Here is a 26,553-nt window from a genome sequence, read left to right on the forward strand (position 1 = left end):
TTAGTGACTCACATTCATTATCTTCCTCCATTAGATTAACGTGGTCACTAACCTGTGTTTTCCTCTCTCCATAGTTTCCTGCCTCAGACGGCCTTGCCACTTCTACCACAGATCTGTTTGTTTTTAATACGCCTTTTGAGTAATCCAACTGTCTGTCTTGCCTGAATACTGGGTCCCTCTATTCTGAATTGTTACAAAAAGTTTAGGTTCATCCCCTATAATTCTTTAAAGGTGGTTAGTGGTTACAATTTCTCAATCACATTCACTTGAGTAGCTTCTGAAAAATGTGTACTTCTAGGTGTTTTATTTTTGTGTTGATTATTAGTAGGAGTATACGCATCTCCAAGGTCTCTGTAACTGATATTTCTTCATTCAGCTTTAATTCAATTCAGCTTATTTATATAGCAGCAATTTACAACAGATGTCATCTCAAGGCACTTTACAGAAACAATGTGACCACTTTTCCTCTATATCACACATCCCCATTCCCTGACTCAATTAAATAAAAATACCTTATACAGTTAGAAGATGTATCATAGAGAACAGTGATGCTGAAACCTTCAACCACATTTTCTTTTGTACTTCTACTTTGCACTTTAATTCAGTAGATGAGCTATTAGATTACTGTTACTCTAAAAATATCCGATATATCTGATTCTATTGCTTCATTTTTGTAAAGGTTGTTTCCTGTAACATAAAATCTATGTGGAGCCATACTCCAGTAATCAGGAGAGCTGGGTAGGAAAAGTTTGGAACCAAGGTTAAGGATAATGTTTAAAAAAGGACTTTACAGCTATTTTAATCTGAAAAACTCACACAAAGAGAAAAGTCACTTAGGATAAAATATTGATACAATTACTTTGTCTTTGGCACTCAGACCTCGGCAGGAAACATAGTACTTTTTTTCATTGATATGCATGAACAGGAGTGAAGAATAGGGCTGTTTCCCTACCAGGCCTGAAACAGGCAGTGAAATGGAGATAGATGAAGTTGGTCAGTCTGTAGACTGCTGGTTAGCGAGATGGTATGCTGAGCTTTATGAGGAGATCTAGTGAATTGCGTGAGCTGATACTAGAGCTTCACTCAGGTACCTGGAAGATGAAAGTCATGGATAACACAGGTTGCAAGAACCTGTCCATGAAGAGCAAGCATGAAGCAACAGTGGAGAGGAAAAACTCTCCATTGGGAAGAAACCTCTGGCAGAACCAGGCTCAACATGGTGGTCTTCTGCAGGACCATTTAAGATGAGGAAGAGACAGGGAATGCAATAAGAGTCCAGGAGGAATGACAGTCTGATGAAGCTTGGCTACAAAGGTGGAGGAGGTGCTGGAGGTGCTGGAGGTGGGTTGAAATGGTGTCATCTGAATTAAGTCACAGCGCATCCTCCGCCTGCGCACAGGAGCAGACAGGTTCATATCAGAGGCCTTTTAAGATGAGCTTTGGATGCCGATTGGCTTTCATAGAGATGTGGTTCAAAGGTGATTGGCTGTGTTGCAGGTGGATGTATGAAAAAACAACGAGTTTCTTCAGTTGAATTTCCTTCTAGGCTCCATAATTAACTTTACAAATATAACTAACAACTAAAAATCCTATGTGAGCTTTAATCACTAAAATTGTTAGTAACATCATTAATAATTGTGCTTTTTGCCATACTTATCAGGTTATTAAGCTCTCCTGGGTCTGTGGCATCTAAACATACTTTTTCAGGACTCAAAATACGTTTAACCTTTAATGAAAAAGTCTGATAGATTAGAGAGACAGATTTTGACTGTGGGACTGCACTGCATTTCAGCTCTGACATCACAACACAGGAACTCCTCAAGCTCACTAAGTGCCACATATTGAAAGCACATTGCAAAACCCATCCATCCATCCATTTTCCATCACGCTTATCCCAAGCAGTGTCACAAGGGGTGCTGGTGCCCATCTCCAGCTGTCTACGGGCAAGAGGCTGGGTACACCCTGAACAGGTCACCAGTCGAACATGGCACATGGCCAAACCCATTACTTACTATTACTACCCATTACTGTACTTTCTTAAAGAATGTTTTAGGTAGTATATCTAAATCTACTCAACCAATAAACACATCCTTTTTATAAATCACCAGCTACTTTGGGATCTTTGAGTCAAATTTTCATGCTCAACATTGTTATGTGCCCTCAGTTTTGTCTGGGTCCTCAAATATGTTGTGCCCTTGTGGATGTAAAAACATACTACTTCAATTGTCCTTGTCAAGGTGTTTAGTGATAATGGTACAAATGCAAACTGTTGAATACAGTTCAGGTGTTATAGACCTTAGCACCAAAGGTGGGAAAATCTCAATTTGCAGACAGCTTCAGTTCCTTTGGATAGAAACCACTGATCAGTCCTCGACTCTGTCCAGAACCTTCAGAGGCATGAAAAAACATTAACAAAATCAGCCTTCTATCAACTAGAGAACATTTCTAGGATTAAAGGATTAATGTCCCAAGATTGGTGAAATTAAATAAAGAGAAAGGTTGAGAAATAGTAGTTCACAGTAAACAGCTGGCTGTAAACAGAAAGCATTAGGATGATGGGATAGAAATAATGTTGCAAAGAACAGCCTTCTTGCCACTAAGAGCATTTGATTGTATATTAAGAAAATGTATGCATGTAAGCAAAGACTTCATTGAGTATTTGATAAAATTATGAAACAGCATTGTGCCACTGTAAGGTGCTTCATCCTGTGTAGTTTCCTTTTATTATTAATTTTCTTTTTACTGAATTGTGCTATACAATTAATCTTGTCTGGCATTACTTTTATCGAGAAAAAACAATTGTGAATTATTGCTACTCTTGCTTGAGTAAAAGTTTTACTACTGTTCTGTCCATCAGTAACTTCACTGGATAAATATGTTTGTTTTAGCCAAAATTACTGTAAGTAAGACTTCTTGTTTTTGCACATGAAGAAATTCTTACAAGAATTAAACCCAACTCTGAACAAACATACACATACCCCAAACAGAGATTGATCTGATCTCACTAAGCTAGCCAAATAACAAACTATTTCAGAATTGAACACGGCCAGGATGGGGTATGAGATAGAGTTGGAGAAGAAGGGAGAAAAAGCAAGGATAATGAACATAAACATCTATTTTCTGTGGCTCTGGGGTGGGGCTCACAGGCTCTAGAGTGATTTAGAGGATTCATTCATTTTTAAAAGGGATTTGATAGAAACTGATCCTCCTTTGTGAAACTTCTATCTATATCCCTTGATTGTAATGGTGAGGGGAACTGTCATTCTAAATCAGGAGTTTTATGTAACTTTGAGCCCATAGATTTAGCATATGGATATACTATATAAATCAGCAGGAATATTGATCACTGTAAATCTCTGTCCTTTAGATAAATACATTTTTCTTCTCTCAGAGAGGAAGAAAAGAGATGGTAAGAGAAGCCTCAGTGGCTTGCCTGACATATTGGCAAAGGCTTCTGCAGGTCAAGTCAAGTCTTAAGACCTTCAAGTCTTGGGAGTCTCAGGGGTCAATGACCAATAGGTGCTGCAAAGCTCAAGTAGGCCTACTTGAAGATGAAGTACATGTTGATCTCTCAGGGTTGAGCTAATTAGCAAAATGGATAAATTAATATAATTGTTAAATTCAGTAATGCTAAACCGTCTACAATTAGAACATAGGATAATAGTCATGCTGTTTTGCTTTTAATGATTGACAGTGGAAGTATATTTTGTGTTTTAAAGGGCTAGCAAATTAAGCAATGAAGCTAGTCGAGCTGAAATGGCATCACATCACAGAAAATCTTGGATTCAGACATAAAACAGGTTTTTAAGCATATTTTGCCAGGAGAGCAAATGTTGAACCTGGCAAAAACATCACAAAAAAGTCAAAATTTTGTGGCTCATCACACAAAGTAAGACGCCATTCACAATTGTACATTAACCTATGTTTAATCCCATAGCGTATATGTTCTGCTTGGAAATGATGCAGCTTGTAAATTGAAAGCTATCTCCAATCCAACCTGGAGGAATCTGGAAAAATACCAATGCATCTCAGTTCGTAGTTTTGGAGGGTTTTCCCTTTGAAGTAGAAAAGCATTTCTTTTTTGCAAGAAGGTCTCAGACAGGGCAGTGAGTGAGGAAATGTTAAGACTTGTGAATGCTTTAACAAGTGAATTAAGACTAAGATTAGAGAAAAGTGTAGTTGTTTGGACGGATGGCCCAGCAGCAATTAATTGTCGAAACACTGTACTTACAGTGTTGTAAAGTGCATAATTTAAAAATTATGACTGCCCACCGTATCCAGCTTTGACAAGCACTAGCTTAAAAAATTATAGAACAAGAACGGTGTTTTTTAAACACAACAATCACCTCATTCAACTTTGTAAAAGCCAACGTTTTGCAATCATATTTACTGTGAGTGCCCAGGATTCAAGCCAAACACAAAGTGCTTTTAAAAGGTTTGTTTAAATTTTGGTAGAAATGAGGTTGACTGGGGGAGTTGCAGATACATCTTAATACTTTAATTTAGTGTTTCACCACCTTTTTTGACATATGTACCCCTTTGGGCATTTTGTCTTACCATGACTACCCCTTTCCGTCAACAGTATTGATGATCGTCCAAAAGTGGAATCCTTGAGAACAGAGAGGCGCAGCCAGAACTTGGTCCCAAGTTGCCCCAAACAGTTAGAGAGACAACATCAGGGAAAAAGCCAAACATTTTGGGGAACCATCCTATCCAGGAAGCGGTGTTGTGCAGCAGCAGTTGGAACTTTTGAGTGTTAATCAAACGTGATGACCACTACAATACAGAAACACACCCATATTTTTACATAGTTAACAAAAATGAATTCTTCATAAAGTAAAGAGCATTAAGGACAACAGTGAGCATCCCCTTCATAAGACTGTTAATACACAGTACAACTTGCAACAAGAAAATTGGCTAGTTACCAAGGAAACAGACCAGTTTGTTAGACTGAAGGGTCAACTGTCTAATCAAGCAGTCAGCATTACAGGAACACCACAGGGGACAGTACTCTAACCATTTCTTCTCACTCTATTGTACCTTTGACTTCCAGTACAGTGTCGTGTTATTAGCAGAAATACTCAGATGACTGTGCAGTCATTGGGCACATCAAAGACAACAAGCTGAGCTAGTGAACAGCATTGTGGCATGGTGTAGAAACAATCAACTGATCCCAAAGGTCAAAAAAGGAAGATGAATGAAGATTTTAGAAGAAACGGGAACAACTTCAATCCTATTAACATCAAGGGAAATAAGTGAAGGTGATTGAGGAGTATAAATACCTTGGTATTTACTTTGACAAGCTGTCTACAAGAAGCTACAGAGCAGACAGTAGTTTTTAAGGAAGCTTGCATCTTTAGATGTTTGCAGCAAGATGCTACATATCTTCTATGAGTCTGTTGTGGAGAATGATTCTTCTCTCATCATCTGATGGGGTAACAGCATGCTCAACAAGCTAATAAAAAAGGCTGGTTCTGTTGTAAGAACTGCTCTGGAATCTATGGAAAATATTTTACCAATAAGAATTCTTCATAAAGTAAAGAGCATTCTGGACAACTTTCAGCATCCTCTTCAGAAGAATGTTAAAAAAACAGCAGAGCATCTTCTGTAAGAGGCTTCTCTAGATCCAGTTCAATACAGACTGATACAGAAGATCCAGAAGATCATTCCTGCCTGCAGCAATTAACATCTAAAACAACTGGCTAACAAACAACCATATGAGTTATTGTAATATTTAATTTCCCTTTCAAATCAGATATTAAAATATTGACTACCAGATATCATGTTTAAGTATAAAAATAAAACATATCTACATTTTGGGAAAACTTAACCGCTTTATCAAATTTACAGCAATAAACTGACAAAATATCTGTTTGAATTTGAGTAAAAAGCCCATATCCTCCAATGCCCAAAAGTTTACCATTAACATGCTGTCATGGTTTTGGTTCTGTTGTGCTTTACTTTGCTCCTTGTTTCCTAGTTTTATTGGTTTAATTCCTGTTTTGTTGTAGTTTTTAGATTTATGTTAGTTCTCAGGTTTTTTCTGTTGTGTGTGTTCCTTTCCCCTTGGCTCCCTTGTTGTCTCCTCTCACACCTGCTCCTCATCTGCTTGTCAGCCCTGCCTTTGTCTCAGTCAGCTATATATTCTCTCCCTCTGCTGTCACTCCTTGTTGGTTCCTTGTCGTTGCTGGTTCTCTCCCTGGCTCCTCGTGATTATTTTCCCCAGATGTCTCCATGGTTCCGGTTTGTGTTACATATTAAGTTGAAGTTTGGATTCCTGCCTTTGTTAAACTGTTTCCTCTGAAGAAATCTACAAGAACTCACCTCAGCCTCCCTGCCTCTGCATTTGGGTCCTCAAACACCAATCAAAACCTGACACATGAAAGATAACTCATATACACTAGACTCAGGCTTTGTTGAAAATTCAAGTTTTATGCAATGCAAAAGTTACTAGTGTTGTATTGAATTTCTGCAATCGGATCCTTGTAAATGTTATTCCATGTTGGCTAGGTGCTCCAACTGACCCAAAATTTTTGCTCAAAATAATCTAGTGCAAGGAAAAATGTACTTATACATTTTGCTTTAAGGGAAAAAAAGACTGATGTGACTGGTCTGCCAGAAAAATAATTTTGTTTATCTAAAATAAAAAATCTTCACAATGCACCAGTAAAAGTTGACATATAATAGGAGCAAAACCGTTAAAGGTCCAATATAATGCAACATTTGAAAGTATATAATATCAAAAACAACTCCCCCAGAGCATGTATTTGCTGTTTGTGTAGGAAAATTCTTCTCAGATTAGGCAGAGTGTATGTTACAGAAATCTTTTAATTATGCCCTCATCTAGCGAAACTTTTTGATGAGGCGTTGCTTTTCATGCCCCCATCCTACTGAAGGCCGCACCCCCACGAACCGCAACCATGACAAATAATCAGTTTGTAAAGATGGGTAAAAGGAGCGTGGAATAATACATAAGATAAAGGCCCAGACTGAACTCATAGGCTACCAACTTGCTCTCGACTGCTTATAAGTGACAACACACAACAGGAGCTGATTGACAGGGCGACAGCTAATTGCCATTCCTTTACTTTGTAAACAACACACTTTTTTCCCCCGAGCAGAAGTAGGTAAAGATCTCACTCTAAACATCTCAATACAGAGCCGGGAACATATCATCTAAAATATATCCAGCTGTCCTTGATGTTCTTAAGGGAGAGCTGGAAGTCCTAGATTGTAAACAACCTTTCAGTAAACAAACCAACAAGAATACCAACACCTCACATTTTGCCTGAGCTACTACCGCATTTATCTGCTGTGATGATTTAACCGGGCTGCTATTAACTAAAGTTATTTAACACAAGTACACAATATATATCCTGTTAAGAAAAGACTGTTTGTGAAGCACAGAGAGGATTATTCATCTTATAAAAAACACCTTTTTATCAAAAGAGCAGAGGACACAAACATTATCTGCAGTGCCAGTTTGCTCACAAGCTACTAGGCTTAGCATTCCAACAAAGTAGCAGTCAGTTGGCATGGATCATCTCCTTTGTATGGTCAAAAAGTTATGTTTTGTCCTCATTTTCCCTTCAGGTGCTAGCTGATGAGTGAACAAGCAGTGGGAAGGAGTGGCAGAAAGAAGGAAAGAGCCGCGATTGATGTTTTCCTCACAAATGCTGGAAACCAGGAAGCACATAACTGGAGTCCAAAACTCAGACATCAGCAGAGACATCCTGTTTTTGTCACTGGAGACAAGGGAGGACAATTTCAGAGCATCAGGGGCAAGAAATGCACAGCCTAATATTACTCATGAGGAAAACAATCCAGAGTCTGTCTTGGGAAGCCAGCTTCTTTTTAAGCTCCTCCCAAAGAGCATTAATGAGCAGATGTAGAGACAGCATCTGTTGTCACAATCAGGAAGAAGGAGGAGAAAAAGAGCAAACAGCCTGCGCAGTGCTATGTAGCTATGACACAAATCTGATATAAGATTTGTTTATTTATTTAGTTTTTACATGCCATGGTATTTCAGGCATGCCAAGGAGAGTAGTAGTTTAACCCCAAAAGAGTTGGGGGAGTTTTCCTCTACAAACAAAGACAATAGGAGATGGAGTCCTAATTGCTTGATTGACTGTTAACTTAGATTTGTGCCTGTCATCATATTTGACTTTTTGTATTAATTAAATACGAAGCTGTTCTTATGTTTAGGAAAAAGGTTTGAATAAAGTTTAGGCTAATGTATGTATTGGTACTGGTTAGGGGTTGTGCTGGGCCATAGAAATGAAGGCAAATCAATGCAACAAATGTACAATTCTGGCAAGTATACATGTGTATAAAAAAAAAAACAACAACTCTTCCTTACTCATTGCGGGTGGTCTTCAACCCTTTTTCTACCAAGCTTGGGTCCTCTACTACAGGCCTGGGAGCTTGAGGGTCCTGCGCAGTATCTTTGCCGTTCCTAGAACTGTACTCTTCTGGACCGAGATGTCTGATGTATGGGATCTGCATTGTAGTAGAGCCCTGTTCTCACATCTCATCCATTTCCTTCATTTTGTTCCAGTAGCCCATTCGACATCAAGGTGCCGTGGTTCCCCAGTACCTGACGCAGACCTTGTTTGGCAGGGCGAAGTCAATCACTATATTGTCTCTCATCATTGTATGAGGTAGGCATTAGCGTGAAGGGTCTTGCCTAAGGACCCACATGGACATCTCTTTCTCGAACCCGGGCCTACCAGGTATGTATGTATATATCTATATATACATATATATATATATATATATATATATATATATATATATATATATATATATATATATATATATATATGTATATGTATATATATATATATATATATATATATATATATATATATATATATATATATATATATATATATATATATATATATATGTATATATAAATATGTATATATAGATATATATATAGATATATATGTATATATCTATATATACATATATATCTATACATATATATATATACATATATATAGATACATATATATATATATATATATATATATATATATATATATATATATATATATATATATAGATATATATATAGATATACATATCTATATATATATACATATCTATATATATATACATATCTATCTATCTATCTATCTATCTATCTATCTATCTATCTATCTATCTATCTATATATATATAGATAGATAGATAGATAGATAGATAGAGAGAGAGAGAGAGAGAGAGAGAGAGAGAGAGAGAGAGACCTTGAAGTTGTTTATTTACTTTACATCAGAAAACATAGTCTGTTTCCATCACCACAGTAAAAAAACAACCATTACCACCCTGAATACTGTATTAATCCCTGCCACCAGACTCTACAATGTGACATTACAATTTGCAATAACTTGTGCAATGTATAATGTGCATATACGGTTTAATACCATGTGCAATAACCTGTTTCTTTATATTTGACACCCAATAGGTTTATATATAAATATCCATCTACTGTATATACTGTATATGTATCCCATGTACCTTTTTCTTCCTTTGGCACCTTCTTCTTCTTCTTCTCTTTTTGACTATTTGAGCCAATGTAACGAGTACATTTCTCCACTGTGAGATAAATAAAGTCAATCAATCAATCAATCAATCAATCAATTAATCAATCAACCAATCTGTATTTCCAATGATTACTTTGATTGGATTGGCCAGTTTTTGTGGTTTGTTTACATAAACAATAGTTAAACAGGTCTTGAGCGCAGAGAGGGCAAAGCGAGAAGGCATCAGATCAAATGCGCACAGAGATGAAGTAGAGGACTCAAAGAAACGTCAAAGATTCAAACAAAAGAAGTGAAGTAAGACCACAGGTAGCAAAGCAGAGTTTGTCAGAGTTAAGTGCTTGGCAGACAGGTTTTGAGCAAAGGGGTGTGAGTTTAAATACTACACACTGGTCTCTCTGTCTGTTCAGACTGGTAACTGTGCCCTCAGGTTGGTGGCACAAAAAAAATATGCCATGAATCCTAGAAGACATATTAAAGGTTGCAAATGATTTGAAAGTAGGCAACGAAATAAAGAATTCAATGTAATTGTTCAACCATAATATTGTATTTTTTATGATTAACCATCATAAATATTTATTAGCTTGTTTCTATAAATCCACCTTGCTTTTTAACCATAGTTTTCTGGTCCACAGTAAGATGTGCATCTGACAGTTACTAATGCATTTACAGAAACAGAGATAGATTTCCATATGAAAATAAACCAATTACTAATGTAGCATCCTCCTCCTCCTCCATTTCTTATCAGCACCATTTGCCAATGTCAGGCTAAGATCTAACCCTAGAGTCCTCACCCCCTCCTTTTATTCGTTAATTTCCCTTCAACTCACTTTAACGCTTTCAACCTCCTGAGGCCCCCTGTTACTCCTGTTACCTCTTCCCTTGTGTTTCATCAGTCATTTTACTACGATGTGTTGTCTTCTTTTTCCTTTGAGCCCCTGTTTCTTCTGATCACCGTCTCCCTCCCATTTTCTCCCTAATGCCCCCCAGCCCCACCCCACCATCCGTCAGACTGAGTAATAGCTATCGGGGGGAGGGAGTCACCCTGCAGCTGTCTAGGGCGACACTGATCACATACACACTCACTTTGCGTTGAGCACATAGTCATCCATTTGCATGGCTCTGTCAAACTGCAATTTTAAAGCAGGACCAAAATAGTTCAAATGAGTGTACAAATAAGGCTTATTATGCTTATCTTGGGTTAAAGAGTAAACATTCTCTCCTCAGAAGCACAATTTCTGCATCCTCTACATCCCTATGGGGTGGCGGAAAAGAACTGTCAAGAGATATGTTTTTCTATATTGGACTTTTTACAAGACTAAGCAGGTTTCTCAATTCCCCATGATATTTTCAAAACTAGGACTATTTTTCTGAAAAAAAAAATAAATAAATAGTCTAAGAAATTTACCAGTTTGTTGTTTGGGTTTATTAAACATCCATCGGAGCCTCACAAGTGCAGTTTCTAAGCAGCAGTTGGGTTGATCATCAAAATGGATTGTAAAAAGGCTTGAGGGGCAGAATATCCTATTGGTGTTAACCCCCTTAATGATATATTAATTGCCTTTTTGTTCATATTATGAATTTTTAATGGCCTGTTGAGCTTGTACCTACAGACTGTGGTTTGGTCTTTTAACCCTTCACAATACAGCTATCCATTTGTCAAAAAAGATGTCCAATTTCTCATTTTAGAGCTATTAAATTATGAATGCAACAAGAATGGGAAATAAATTATTGGTACCTATTTAGTTGTTCATGGAAAATAAACCAGGAACAAGGCAGAGTCAAATTGAACTATTTAGAAAGCTCAAAGCATCAGTACTTTTTTAATATGATGCTGATATTATAGTAGAATGCTTTAACTGGCCTTGACAATAACCAAACTTTCACTAGCAGTGTGCTTTTTAAGTATGTTTGAAGAGGAAATTTACAGAAAGGATGCATAGGTAACACATCTGCAGCAGTCATGGGATAATTTTGTCCAATACCTCAATTGAATGTTTCCAACCCCTAAAAAACAAACAAAGATTGGGCGTCACTAGTACAAGCAAACTGTGAAAAAAATATTCTAAGTGTATCTTACCGTGTGTTTTGATTGCTCAGTACCTTGCTAAGGTAAGCTTGCTAAAAGATTTGCAGGTATATAGGTGATTTAACATAGACAAACAAGCCTTAAAGGAATTATTATCAAAATGCTTTCATCATGGTAGAATGGGGTTATATACACACCCAGCATTGATTCTTGTAGTATTTTTATAGAATTCTTGCGCAAGGTGCTATTAGCAGACATAAACAGACCTATAAGCAACCTACTGGCAGTAGATTTGAACTATCAGAAAGCAACTGGTGCAGCAATATAATAGGGCCTGACTGTCCTGCAGTGCCGCTCAATAAAAGCAACAGCTCGGCATGGTCGAAGACCAGCTGATATTAATTAAATGAATTGATCTACAGCAACTTTATGTTCTAGTGAATCCTTCCCATATAGCCTCCCATCTTACATCAAGGGAAAAATTACTATTCCTACTGACCAAAAATTCAGGATCAGGGCAAGACATTTTTCAAATAGATTAATTTAAAAATATGATAGTCTAAAACCATTTATGTAAATAGAACAAACTGAAGCTCTAAATTGAATCTGATTTTGAAAAAGTCTTCTGGAACTTAGCAGTAAATCAGTTAATCAGCCAGTCAGTCTGTCAGTATGTATGCCTGTCTCTCTAACCATTTATGAAGGCATTTATACTTAAACATAATTATAGCCTTACTACCAATAGTATCAGTATTAAAAAAGATGTTTACTTACGCATCCATCAACTCCACAGCGACATCGTAATGCCGCAATAGCTTTAGCTCTGCTTCAGTGAACACAGATGTTCATTCAGTCTTATCCCTCTTGGGGAATATTTTTGAGGGCTTTTTTACACTGAATCTCAGACTTTTCTTCATTATTTTAACAACTTCGCTGGGGTGTGCTAAAATGCTCAGCCCCATTAGTAACTGGTTTACCCATTGCGCACATATGTCGTACCTTGGTAGATATTTTTTTTATTATTATAAATTTACATAGAAGGGCATTATTTACTTACAAATTGAGCAAGAACAAAGTGTAAAACACATAAATAACATTTACTATGCCTACATGGCACAGTGATCTTTAAAAAAAATCTTTGTACACAATCGGAGTGAGTTATACTGTATAAATTTAAAAGAAACATATAAGCTGACTATGTCTCTTTAAGTGCTCTTTAAAGGAGGAGGAGAATCTTTGTTCCTCAAGCTATCCTCCTCTAAAGCACATATTTTTTATTCACTGACAGTTCACATTATTTTCTTTATCAAATCAAAATCTATGACTCATTTACTAGGTATGACTGGTTTATTGCTCCTACATTTAATTTACTTATTTTGGTTAATGAGAAAATATGCAAGAACTGTGCAAAAACTACTCCCGCTTAGATATCCTCTATTAGTAGAACATTGTTCACCTAAATTATTTATTCATTGTTTTTTTGTTTTGTTTTGTTTTTTTGCTTTTTTTGTTTGTTTTGTTTTTGCCATTGTGTTTAACAGACTTGGTAAAGAAGAAACTCTTTGATCTGCTCTGTGTCAATCCATTCACTGACTCAATTGCATGTCCTCCCTATTGGAGGACAGCTAGTTCTAAAAGATTCCTGTTTTGCTTGTAGTGGAAATGGCCTTGGTGAAGGCACATAATTATAACTTCAATAAGGCTTGATTTCTAATCAGCCACACGTCTTGAAAGCACCTTTGTGCTGAGCTGTACCTTGAAAACTGTAAGGGTACTGTGCAAAGATCACAGTCAAAGTTAGAAAAAAAAACATTCTAAAGTGCTCAGTGCCTGTTTAAACATAACAATGTTTCATGCTGTGATTTTAAAAGAGTTAAGATTCTGCATGAAGGGTCTAAATGAATGTGGACCAACAAGGTTAGTTTTATGATAGTTTGAGGGAGTACAAATTGTCATAGCATCTTACAAAGTTATTCACACCACCCATGGTTTGTGACATTTTGCAATGTTAGTGTCACAAATTCAAATGTATCTTAGGTGTTGGTATTTTCCAGACTAAGAAGTATGAAACAAAAACTTAACCTATAGTTAAAAAGTTTGAAAAGCACTGCATGCACAAATATTCATTACCCCAATACAGGTGCTGGTCATAAAATTAGAATATCATGAAAAAGTAGATTGATTTCAGTAATTCCATTTAAAAAGTGAAACTTGTATATTATATTCATACATTACATACAAACTCATATATTTCAGATGTTTATTTTGTTTAATTTTGATGATTACAAATGACAACAAATGAAAATCTCAAATTCATCATATCAGAAAATTAGAATATTACTGAAGACCAATAAAAACAAAGGATTTATAGAAATGTTGGCCAACTGAAAAGTATGAACATGAAAAGTATGAGCATGTACAGCACTCAGTATTTAGTTGGGCCTCCTTTGGCCTGTATTACTGCAGCAATGCGGCGTGGCATGGAGTCGATCAGTCTGTGGCACTGCTCAGGTGTTATGATAGCCCAGGTTGCTCTAATAGTGGCTTTTAGCTCTTCTGAATTGTTGGGTCTGGTGTATTGCATCTTCTTCTTCACAATACCCCATAGATTTTCTATGGGGTTAAGGTCAGGAGAGTTTGCTGGCCAATTAAGAACAGGGATACCATGGTCCTTCAACCAGGTACTGGTAGCTTTGGCACTGTGTGCAGGTGCCAAGTCCTGTTGGAAAATGAAATCTGCATCTCCAAAAAGTTGGTCAGCTGCAGGAAGCATGAAGTGCTCTAAAACTTCCTGGTATGTGGCTGCGTTGACCCTGGACCTCAGAAAACACAATGGACCAACACCAGCAGATGACATGGCACCCCAAACCATCACTGACTGTGGAAACTTTACACTGGACTTCAAGCAACGTGGATGAAGTGCCTCTCTTCTTTTCCTCCAGACTCTGGGACCTTGATTTCCAAAGGAAATGCAAAATTTACTTTCATCAGAGAACATGACTTTGGACCACTCACCAGCAGTCCAGTCCTGTTTCTCTTTAGCCCAGGCAAGACGCTTCTGACGCTGTCTGTGGTTCAAGAGTGGCTTGACACAAGGAATGCGACAGCAGAAACCCATGTCTTTCATACGTCTGTGTGTGGTGGTTCTTGAAGCACTCACTCCAGCTGCAGTCCACTCTTTGTGAATCTCCCCCACATTTTTGAAGGGGTTTTGTTTCACAATCCTCTCCAGGGTGCGGTTATCTCTCTTGCTTGTACACTTTTTTCGACCACATCTTTTCCTTCCCTTCGCCTCTCTATTAATGTGCTTGGACACTGAGCTCTGTGAACAGCCAGCCTCTTTAGCGATGACCTTTTGTGTCTTGCCCTCCTTGTGCAAGGTGTCGATGGTCGTCTTTTGGACAACTGTCAAGTCAGCAGTCTTCCCCATGATTGTGTAGCCTATAGAACTAGACTGAAAGACCATTTAAAGGCTTTTGCAGGTGGTTTGAGTTAATTAGCTGATTAGAGTGTGGCACCAGGGGCCATCAATTTTGAACCTTTTCACAATATTCTAATTTTCTGATATGATGAATTTGAGATTTTCATTTGTTGTCATTTGTAATCATCAAAATTAAACAAAATAAACATCTGAAATATATGAGTTTGTATGTAATGTATGAATATAATATACAAGTTTCACTTTTTAAATGGAATTACTGAAATCAATCTACTTTTTCATGATATTCTAATTTTATGACCAGCACCTGTATATATAGCAGTGATTTTAAATGCCAATCCTCAGGTTTAACTGGAGCTTTTAGATTTGTCTCTGAAATGCTTCACTAGCATGCCTTTAGGCTCTAAATACCTCTGGCTAATGAGCTACTATATGAGTTGACTGTGATACAGAAGAGACACATGTGAGACACATGTTAAGTCTGTTGGACACCAGCCCTTGAGGACCAGACTTTGAGACAACTGCAATGTGTATAACTGGCATTTAGCATGTCGCTACCAGCTTTGTGGTGTCCTCAACACAATTGTTCTGTTTTTCAAATACACTGAAGCTCTCAGATTAAATGGAAACCATCAATAGGCAATGTGGGTGAAGCGTCTTGCCCTAGGACACAACGGCACTGAGAGCCGGAGCCGTTGTCAACCCTCCAGTTGCAGGGCAAACTCCTTCATCTGAAGCCAATGTCTTTAAATTTATTCATCTTCTCATCAATTACGACTATTAAAAAATCTATATAACATGATTTTAACACCACAATGCTTTAACACGAGAGTGGTGTATTCAGGTCATTGAGTAATGTTAAGATTCTTTTTCCCCTAGCATTTTGCAATTAGGAGAAAATAGATGTTGGTATCATCAGAGCACATCATAAGTTTGTGGTTTCAGTCCTGCTAACTTGAAATAGGGTTGGCTATAAGTATTATTAATCCATGCCCTTCTTTTTGCCCCTCTTTAAAAAATGGAAAGTGAGTAAAATAAAACAACCAAAACTAATAATCCTGTTGTCGAAAAATTCGTTAATTAAATTTGAGACAGGAAAGAATGTTGTCTTTCCTGTCTCAAATACCTCTACAATTATTTGCCCTAATGGTGAGGTTTGCTCCATAATAAATTAAGTGAAAAATATTACATAGTGGAGGATTCTATTCACTAATTAAGTGATTTCTAAAAACACTGGATATTACTCTAACATAAATGTTCTGAAGTCAGATGCATGCCACACCTTTAAGATTTTTGCTTGTCTAACAATTTGTATCCATGTATGTTTTCTGTTCCTCTTCATTCTCAAGCAAAGCCATGTGTTGATTATGCACATTAAATACACTGAAAATGTTGCACCCTTCTAACATGAAACAGTTGTTTTAAAGTAACTAGATATGTTTAACAAGTGGCAAAAGATGCATCAATTGATTTTTTCAGTGTATTACTTTTCAGCTTGTTCTTGTAATCCAGCAGAACGATAGCTACTGAGTATGAATACTCTTGCAATGTCTTACATTAGCTTCAATGGAACCCTCCATCCATGTGCTATTGCCATTTAATCCTTTCAGTGACTTAACCCTGCATGGGGAGAACATGCAGATTGCTTACAGAGGAATGCAAACCCAGAATCATCCAATTGGTAGTAAGACTGCGTTATCAAAATACATTTAATAGTTACCTTACTTCAATTTAAAATGATGTTCTTTGAATTAGCTGTGGCTAAATTTAAGATTGATTAAGAATATGAAATTTAAACATTTTCATTTCTCAAAAAAAGTACTTTATAACAATCTACACATAATTTACATGGTAGTAAATTCCTTTAGACCTGAGGATATTTGGAAAAACCAGTTCCATACATCGTGTCATGAGAATAAATAAGTCTACCACATACCGATTTCCATTAAATCACCTTTTTAATTTCAGCTGCAGCCTTTAAACTGGATTAAATGACTCGGTTTGGTTTAACTGTGCGGCTCCTTTGGAGAACCTTCTTCCTCTCCAGGACTTTTGTTTTCCAAAAGAAATTTGGCTAACGCCAGGGGGCGACGTTGATCTCTCCAACACCCTCACCGGGACAGCGACAGAGCGCGCAAAGGGAGAAAACGAGAGCGCGCACCAGAACCAGAGAGGGAGAGAGAGAGAGAGAGAGAGAGAGAGAGAGAGAGAGAGAGAGAGAGAGAGAGAGAGAGAGAGAGAGAGAGAGAGAGAGAAAAAAAAGGGAGAGAGGAGGAGAGGGGCTCCAGGATCCAACTCTGGTGTCAGCTCGATTCAGTCACACAGCTCCAGCTCAGACATGGGTGGAAATTCATCTAACGTTTTCTCTTTGTTTCTTGTGACTCGTATGGCAAGATGCAGAATCGCTGTTTAATTCATTACACAAAGGACACGTCGTTTTGCATTACAGCCTATCTAGTAGCGCTACGTCTATTACATTAGGAATTAAGAGACTTATGCTTATTAGACTCTTTGTATCGTTATGTCTTTTTTGTGTCTTTTTGTCATTGTCACCATCTTCATCCAAACTGTTTATAACTATTCAGAGGCCCACCAATCATTTGCATATTTAATTTATGCAACAGGGTTATCCTAGAGTTGTTGATCCACATGTGATGGCGGTGTGTTAGGGCTGGATTGTTAATGATAAGGGCTTCATCAATTATAACAAGGAAGGGCTTAAACATGACTGCCCCACTGGGAAAAAAAAAAAAAAAAAAAAAAAGCTCATTACATTATCCTGCTTGAGTAAGATCTCCAGATTTGATTTTTTTTTTATGTTTCACAAAAAAGAAGGGAAAGAGAAGAATCTAGACACTGCACAGTGTGGTATTGCGTCATGGGTTATTTTACTTACACAGGCAGTTTTACATGTTTGGCTGAGGGCTTCCTTATTGCACTCTGACGCATTCGATTGTATTACATCAGCACTTTGATATTAAACAGTTGGATTATTCCTCAAGGGCAAACTCTATCTCTTCTTTTTTTTTGGCAAACAGAACAGTTTGTGAAAAGCCCCATAAATAATTTGTTTAGTATATATTTTTTGCAATACTAATAAACTACATTATCCAGCTTGCTAATTCATAGGGTGTGTAACACTCATAATTCCCCTGCTACAACATCACGGGCAAAGAGGAAAGAGTTGGATGGAGGAAAGGAAAAAAGGAGAGGAGAGAAGCGCAGCGGCTCTTTAACTGGTTTTGTTATGATGGCCCAGCGTGCGCTTCAGCTGGCATCACAGAGCCCCAATCAGGTGCCATTACACCCGACGTTCTAGGAATATCATTGGCTGCCGGGGAAAGAGGCTGTGCGCAAAACCAGCCCCGCCGCTCACACTCGCCTTCCAGAAGCAGAGATGAGAGCATCATCGGCTTTGAGCGCTTAGGCGCAGTCATTACAACCTCCTGGAAAAAGTCTCACAATTTTTTTTAAAGAATTCATTTTTCCAATGCTTTACAGGTTTTTACATTTTTTTCCCATCACGTGGATTTTAAGTTTTTCATCATCTATATTTCATCTCACTTTTCAGAAGGAAGTCAGTTCTGCGCACAAGGAATGTTGGGTCCAGCTTCTGCATGTGTGCACTGACACTAAAAACTCACATACCTGCTGCCGAATTGATTAAAACGGAGAAGATTGGATCAAATGGCTGCGCTCCTCACAGCTGAAACAACTGAGCAAAGCCAAATGATGGGATCATTAGAATTGAAGAGCCTTGTTGTAGATTGTTTTGCTGTCTTTTTCCCCTCAGAGAAGAACGGAAATGCACATATTTTGTAAAAGAAAGGAATAGCCCTTTTTTTTTCTCTTTGTGTTGTGCACTTGGAAGGGGATAAAGGAGATGATTTGGTTTATATTTCTGCTCTCCATTGTGAATGGAGTTCTATGTCAGCTGCACTACTCAGTACCAGAGGAGCAAGAGCCTGGCTCCGTTGTTGGGAATATAGCGGAAGATCTGGGGTTGGACATCACAAAACTTTCCGCTCGCCGATTCCAGACTGTGCCAAGTTCTAGGACACCTTATCTGGAGGTGAACCTGGAGAACGGCGCGCTTTTGGTGAAGGAAAAAATAGACCGGGAAGAAATCTGCAAGCAGACAATCCCATGCTTAATGCATCTGGAGGTGTTTTTGGAGAATCCTCTGGAGCTCTTCCGCGTGGAAATCGAAGTGATGGATATTAACGACAATCCGCCCAGCTTCCCAGAAACGGACATTTCAGTGGAAATATCTGAGAGTGCCATACCCGGAACGCGTTTCCCAGTGGAGAACGCATTTGATCCCGACGTCGGCACCAACGCGCTCAACACTTATGCTATAACTAACAATAACTATTTTTACCTCGACGTGCAGACGCAGAGCGATGGCACCAAATTTGCGGAGCTGGTGCTGGAGAAACCGCTGGACAGAGAGCAGCAGGCGGTCCATCGCTATGTGCTGACGGCTGTGGATGGAGGCGTCCCGCAGCGAACCGGGACGGCGCTTCTGGTTGTTAAAGTTCTGGACTCTAATGACAACGCACCCACGTTCAACGAGTCTGTTTACACGATTAATCTGCGGGAAAGCTCTCCTGTTGGGACTCTAGTCATCCAGCTCACCGCCACAGATGTAGACGAGGGACAAAACGGAGAAATAGTTTATTCCTTCAGTAATCACAACACCCCACGAATAAAGGATTTATTCACCATCGATGCCAGAACGGGCAGGATAGAAGTGGCAGGTGAGGTGGACTATGAAGAGAGCAATACGCACCAGATCAATGTGCAGGCGAAAGATCTGGGTGCCAATGCCGTCCCTGCGCACTGCAAAGTGCTGGTCAAACTCCTGGACGTGAACGACAACACGCCTGAGATCGGCTTCAGCACTGTAACTGAGTCTGTGAGCGAACAGGACGCCCCTGGCACCGTGATTGCCCTGTTCAGCGTCTCGGATCGAGACTCTGGTGAGAACGGTCAGATGAGCTGTGAAATCCTGGGCGACGTCCCTTTCAAGTTAAAGTCTTCGTTTAAAAATTACTACACCATCGTAACGGACGGCTCACTGGACAGAGAAAACACGGACTCATACACCATCACCGTGGTGGCCAAAGACAGAGGTCAGCCCTCGCTGGCAACCAGTAAGTCTATTAAGGTGCATGTGTCCGACGAAAACGACAACGCGCCCCGCTTTACGCAGGCAGTTTATGATGTGTATGTAACTGAAAACAACGTGCCCGGGGCATTCATTCATGCAGTGAGCGCCCTGGACCCTGATATAGGACAGAATGCTCTAATTACCTACTCCATATTGGAGTGTGACATCCAGGGCATGTCTGTGGACACATATGTCTCCATAAACCAAGACACCGGCTATCTTTACGCGCTGCGCTCTTTCGACTACGAACAGCTGAAAGAGTTCAGCTTCATGGTTCAGGCTAAAGACTCAGGTGCTGTGGAGCTGTTCTCTAATGCCACTGTAAACGTCATCATCGTTGACCAAAATGATAACGCTCCCACTGTTATAGCTCCTATAGGAAAGAATGGAACAGCTAAGGAGCACCTGCCGCGCTCTGCGGAGCCTGGATACCTGGTGACGCGCATCGTGGCCATGGACGCAGATGATGGCGAAAACGCACGGCTTTCCTACAGCATCCTCCGGGGCAATGAGATGGGGATGTTTCGGATGGACTGGAGGACAGGAGAGCTGAGAACGGCGCGCAGGATATCCGCCAAACGGGACCCACAGAGCTTGTATGACCTGCTGATCGAGGTGCGGGACCACGGGCAGCCCCCTCTCTCCTCATCAGCCAGTGTGAGCGTGTTACTGGTGGACAGCGTGGTGGAGGGCCGCAGTGGGGACCGCGGCTCGGCCTCTAAGTCTAAAGATACCTCCCTTGATCTTACCCTGATTCTTATCATCGCTCTGGGCTCAGTGTCATTTATTTTCCTCCTGGCCATGATCGTGCTGGCTGTGCGCTGCCAAAAGGACAAGAAGCTCAACCTTTACACATGTCTGCTGGCCGGAGATTGCTGCTTCTGCTGCGGCTCTTGCTGTAGCCGGCAGAGTCGCGGCAGAAAGCAGAAAAAACTGAGCAAATCAGACATCATGCTGGTTCAGAGCACCAACGTGAGCACGGGAGTTGGGCCCGTCGGGCAGGTGCCAGTGGAGGAGTCAGGGGTGGGGGGCGTGGGAGGGGGGTTCGGCTCCCACCACCACCAGACCCAGAACTCCTACTGCTACCAGGTGTGCCTGACACCGGAGTCCGCCAAGACGGATCTGATGTTTTTGAAGCCGTGCAGCCCCTCCCGCAGCAGCGAGGCAGACCACACCAACCCCTGCGGGGCCATAGTAACCGGCTACAGTGATCAGCAGCCTGACATTTTATCTAATGGTGGCATTCTATCCAGCGAGGTAAGGCATTTTCACTTCAGCATCAAACCAAAGCTCATGCGTAATATGCATTAATAGTGTGGAAAACCAGCATTTTACACGGGTTAACCTTCCTAACTGCGTCTGCTTTGTTAAAGTGCGTTACCAATTCATATCACGCAAAGTTAAAAGTCTCAGAAAAGGGCTCTGCTGTTGATTTGGCTGCCATGCTCAGTGCCCTTTAATCATTAGTATGCTTAAAGGTGATTGGACATGTCAGCTGTTAAATCTCACGTGGAATTTTAGAATGCAAGAGAGTGATCTATCAACCTTTATAAAAAAACGTGACTGTAAGATAAATTTTAACTTAGACACCAATCAAGAACACACTATCTCAGTAATTGGCATTATTTTGCTATTTAAAAACACTGAACTACAATTGAGTGTGCTTATTTGTTTGGATATTGTTTTCTCTTTCACCTCAATAAGGCCAAGCCACAAGTTTTTTGTTGTTTTTATTATTCTGGTTTGTGCAGTATTGAAATAAAAATAAATATACAGAATTTAATCCACAGGTCTGGATTAATCCAACTGCATGTTATTGCTTGGGAACCAATTATGATACTTAAAAAGGGAGAAAACCTTATTTGGTTCAGGGCCTTATAGAAAACTTTTTAAATGACATGCCAGGTAGAATGGTTCATCGCAAACCAAATTTCTAGAATTATGAGTTGTATTGCTTTTACACCCCCTTTATGGAGGGTTATTTAAACAACCTGCTTAAAAGGAAACATCTATGATAAATAGCATTTCAGATGCCTGTACTCTGACCTATTTTATCCTTGTTTCATCTCAAGGCTGGGGAAAGGAGGGATGATAACATATAAGTTCTGTGTATCTTATATACTTAACACACACACACATATATATACATAAATACACATATATATAAATACATTTTTCTAAATGTATTTTATATATATATATATATATATATATATATATATATATATATATATATATATATATATATATATATATATATATATATATATATATATATATATATATTTGTGTGTCTGTGAAATGCATATGATACAGACATATATAAGCCTCTATCCAAAATCTTGATTGCCTTTTCTATTGACTACTGTGTAGCTTGTGTTGAGCCAGACCAGCAGTAACATCCCTGCTCTTCTGTGTGTTAAGTATTCTATGCACAACTCAGCACGGCAGCACCGTGAACAAAGATTGTTCAGTTTCAGCATCAGGCGTCTCAATCATTTACGCATTCAATTGGCTCGCAGATCCCCCCCCCCCCCACATCATCCCTCGCTCTCATCTCCTCACCCTGACTCTCTCACCAAGTGGATGCACACATCGTTGGTAACCCACCTGGTGCCACCAACGCTTCCCCTGAGATCATTTTACAGTCTATCTTTGTATTCTCACTCAGGGATTTTTTTTTTACTTTTTTTATCATCTGCCTGTTTGGCTTTGGTTGTGATCACATGTGTTTTTTCTGTGGGCTTTCCAGACAAAACACCAACGAGCAGAACTCAGCTATCTGGTGGACAGACCGAGGCGTGTCAACAGGTAGTTAACAATACACGATGTGATGCACAGAAACACTCATTCATCTCTTTTCATCTCAACTTAGTTACCAGCATCCACCATCAGAGGAACTTAAAAAGCTTCAGACTGAAACTGATCCACAGTCTCTTTATGACACTTCAATTTGTATCCTGTTTTTGCCTTTTGAAATCAATATTTGGCTTAAGGGCTTTTTCACTGCATTTAACATATCTGCACTTACTTAAGTCTTCAGTTTGAAGCATTTAATATTTAAAAAGACTGAATTTGAACTAACTTATTAGCTGATAAAATATTCTGTAAAACATGGTTTGTCTTTGACCCAGTATTTAAAAAATAAATCAGAGCAGGGAAATTTGGAGAGTTCAATTGTTTCAGATCATCTTTCAACTTAAAGAAAACATTACCCAGATAGGTCAAACTCCAGTAGAATAATTTTGCACAAATGGTAAATTATGTAAAGTACTGTTTTTGAGCTGTAACCTCAATTAGTTTTGTGAAAATGTAAGAGGCATTCCAAAAAAGTAAAAACAAAAACAAAAAACAATCCACTGGACTTTGTTTTCATGTTTGAAGACGTTTCGCTTCCCATCCAGGAAGCTTTTTCATTTCAAAATGTCAGGAATAGCGTTGAGTTTGAGGTTTTATACAGTAGCCCATCAAAAATCTTCACCAGCATAATTACAAGGCTTTTTTTTTTCTGGCTGGTGACCACCTCATTTGGTCCAGGTAAAAGGGTCAGGCTTTGACATGCTGTTGATGCTGTTTTTGATTTGGAAAAAAAAACTGTATTCTTTATGTGAAAATAAGAACAGTGATTAAAATTTTTGTTAAGGTAGTCTAAATTGCACTCCTGCCAAATGAACTGTAATTTGTAGGTTTTGCCCTTAAGATAACAAAACAATGTTCTATAATTACCAAAACCAGTTTTTCCAACTAGGAACTTTTAATTTTAGTTTTATAGAATGTAGAAGAAGCATATATTCGCAAATTGGAACGTTGAGCTTGCAAAGTATTTTAGATGAAAGCACATGCAAGTAGAGTAAAGCTTTTTAGGGTTTGTTAAATGCAGTGAAAATTGAATCAGAAGCTGAAAATTACACGCTAACCATTGTCAACTCGGCAATAAGGTTTTACATGTCAGTTTCTTAAGATTATTTATAAACAATTTATTGTTTGAGAGACACAGTAGAAGTAACTGTGCAAAACTAAAACATGTGATGATTCAAAATTAAAATCTTAATTAATGTGCAAATCAGTGTAGACAAATTAAACTTTTTATTTCTGAGTAAATATGTAGGTATTTAATGGCTGAAAAGCTTGATGTTGTAAATGGTATAGCTGTCTTTATGTTCCACCTGTCTACACATTACAGTCATTTAAACTGCAAAAGTAAAGAGAAATTGTTCTAACTGTGATTATGTGAGATGTTCAAACCCAGACCTTCAACATGATTATGGCAGACAGGATATTCCTTTGAAGTTGAGGATGATGGTTTCTGAAAGACTCCCAAATACAATTTTGTGAATCTCAGGACCCAATACAGCCTTGGACCAGCTCTAAAGTGAACACTATGCCCATCAGTATCTACATCATTAATTGAGGTTTTAAAAGCCGGCACAGTTCCCAACATATCCATAACGTTCATCTTTAATTTGGCATGAGTCCTATAACTGACAGAGCGGCATCTATTAAAGCCCTAATGCTGGATTTCATTACTTGCCATGTGTAACATCCAATTTAGGCTCTTGATGGCTACCATGACCGCATTAGCATGGTGTTGACTTCTGATTCTTCCTCTCTGTCTCTTTGCCCTCTCATTTAATCCTCCTCCACACTTTCTGTGCCATTTGCCTTGCAACCATCTTCATTCTTTCTTTGTCTGTGCTTCCTCTTCTCTCCCTGGGTCCCTTTCTAGTTCTGCATTTCAAGAAGCAGACATTGTCAGTTCTAAAGACAGTGGTCACGGCGACAGTGAACAGGGTGACAGCGACCACGATGCTACAAATCGAGGGCACTCAGCTGGTAAGTTTATCCACATCTCATAATAAATACTCCACAATTTCTGCCCTCAGTAGTGCACAATCACACACATACACACCTCCCCGATCCATCCTTTTCAGCATTGTGAGCTTGCAATGGTGGATAGGATAATGTGAAATTGTTGGTGCGGATCGTTGATTTTTTTCATTTCCTTAATTTGCCGAATGTGCGGGGAGGCGCTGAGCTCAGACATTGCTGGCTGGTATGAACAGGCCCCAGTTGTGTTGACTGTTATTCAAAGCCGGGCAAAAAGACCCGAGGGTTGCGGGGGTGGGGTGCGGTGGGGTGTGGGATCTCTTCCTTCTTGCCTCTTCTATTATTCTATCTCCGCTTTGTTACTGTTGATTTGCTTACCACCACTTGTATTGAAGATGTGTGGGACCCACGGTGCTTTAGTTGCACAAATCAATAGGTTCACTCAAAAGAATATTAACAGCATGAAACCTGAATTAATGGAAAGAGAACTACTGCAATCAACCCTAGAGTCAATACATTATTCTCACTCTTATAAACTTCCAGATTGGTATAAAAACAAGCGACCCCACGGCATGATGCTGCTGTCACCATCATGTTTCAAGGGAGAAAGTGTGCTTTTCCACAGTTACCGTTTCTCTCTTGGCGGCTTCACTGGTTAATACCATCCTGGAGTGACATACTAGTTTAGATGGACAACCAGCTGTTGTAGCTTCCCTTAGATGATTGATTGAATATTTAATAAGATGCTCAGAGTAAGTTAGTTAATTTTTCTTAAAACAAGTGCATTTCTTCTTGAATTGAGCAGGTAGGTAAGACTCTTTGCCAATGGCATAAGACAATTTACATTTAAAATAAGAAAAAAAAAGACTACAGTCTCTTATTTCAAGTGCATAATATCTAATTTATCTTATTTTAAGGGTAAAAATGGTCATTCCATTGGCATCTCATCTTATTTTCCTACTCAAATTTAAATACACTTGTTTAAAGAAATTTGTACCCATTTTCAGAACGTTTTTGCAGTGCAACTGATTGCAATAGATGTTATGTAGGGTTGTCCCATTAAAGGGTTCTGATGATAAATTCACTTCACATATTTTCTCAAAATATTTTAAAAGCATTTTCCAGTAAACCTTAAAGTAAAGCAGACCTTTGGAACTGTTGTAACTGTGCCTAAAACCAGTTTCAGGAGGGGATTGTATCAATGTGCATCCAAGCCGTCATTCAGATACATTGTTTTGCAGTGTCAAGAAAAATCTCTTTTTCTGTTTAAACTGGGCAAACTAAAGGTGTGAATTATCTCACTTTCCATGGACAGACCTGGACCGGATCAGTAGTGTGAATCTGCCCTTAGCCTAATTTTAGCCTATTTGACACACATTGTTTTTACATCTTTTTTTTTTTCCTTATCAGATTCTTTTATGTTCAGCATCAGTTAAATAAAAAAAAAGATGTTTGAATATGTTTGAACAATCATATTTCTTCATCCACGCTTGTTCATTTACTCACCCTCATTTCATCTGCCATTATGGTATGATAA

General features: G+C 38.8%; 1 protein-coding gene across 3 annotated transcripts in view; it reads left to right on the plus strand.

The window, feature by feature from the left end:
• The first annotated feature begins 18,367 nt into the window (after positions 1-18,367).
• Positions 18,368-26,553, plus strand: part of LOC119784192 (protocadherin-10-like) — a 30,357-nt gene continuing 22,171 nt past the window's right edge. The window contains exons 1-3 of one of the 3 annotated variants that reach the window (XM_038286138.1): positions 18,368-21,446; positions 22,942-23,000; positions 24,916-25,022. In XM_038286138.1, the coding sequence (XP_038142066.1) occupies positions 18,900-21,446; positions 22,942-23,000; positions 24,916-25,022 (2,713 nt within the window). In that variant the 5' untranslated portion in view covers positions 18,368-18,899. The remainder of the gene's footprint in view (positions 21,447-22,941; positions 23,001-24,915; positions 25,023-26,553) is intronic. The other 2 variants (XM_038286139.1, XM_038286140.1) reach the window with 2 other exon arrangements.

This window comes from Cyprinodon tularosa, unplaced genomic scaffold (genome assembly GCF_016077235.1).
Source record: "Cyprinodon tularosa strain WSP-4 unplaced genomic scaffold, ASM1607723v1 ctg220, whole genome shotgun sequence".
Taxonomy (NCBI): Eukaryota; Metazoa; Chordata; class Actinopteri; order Cyprinodontiformes; family Cyprinodontidae; genus Cyprinodon; species Cyprinodon tularosa.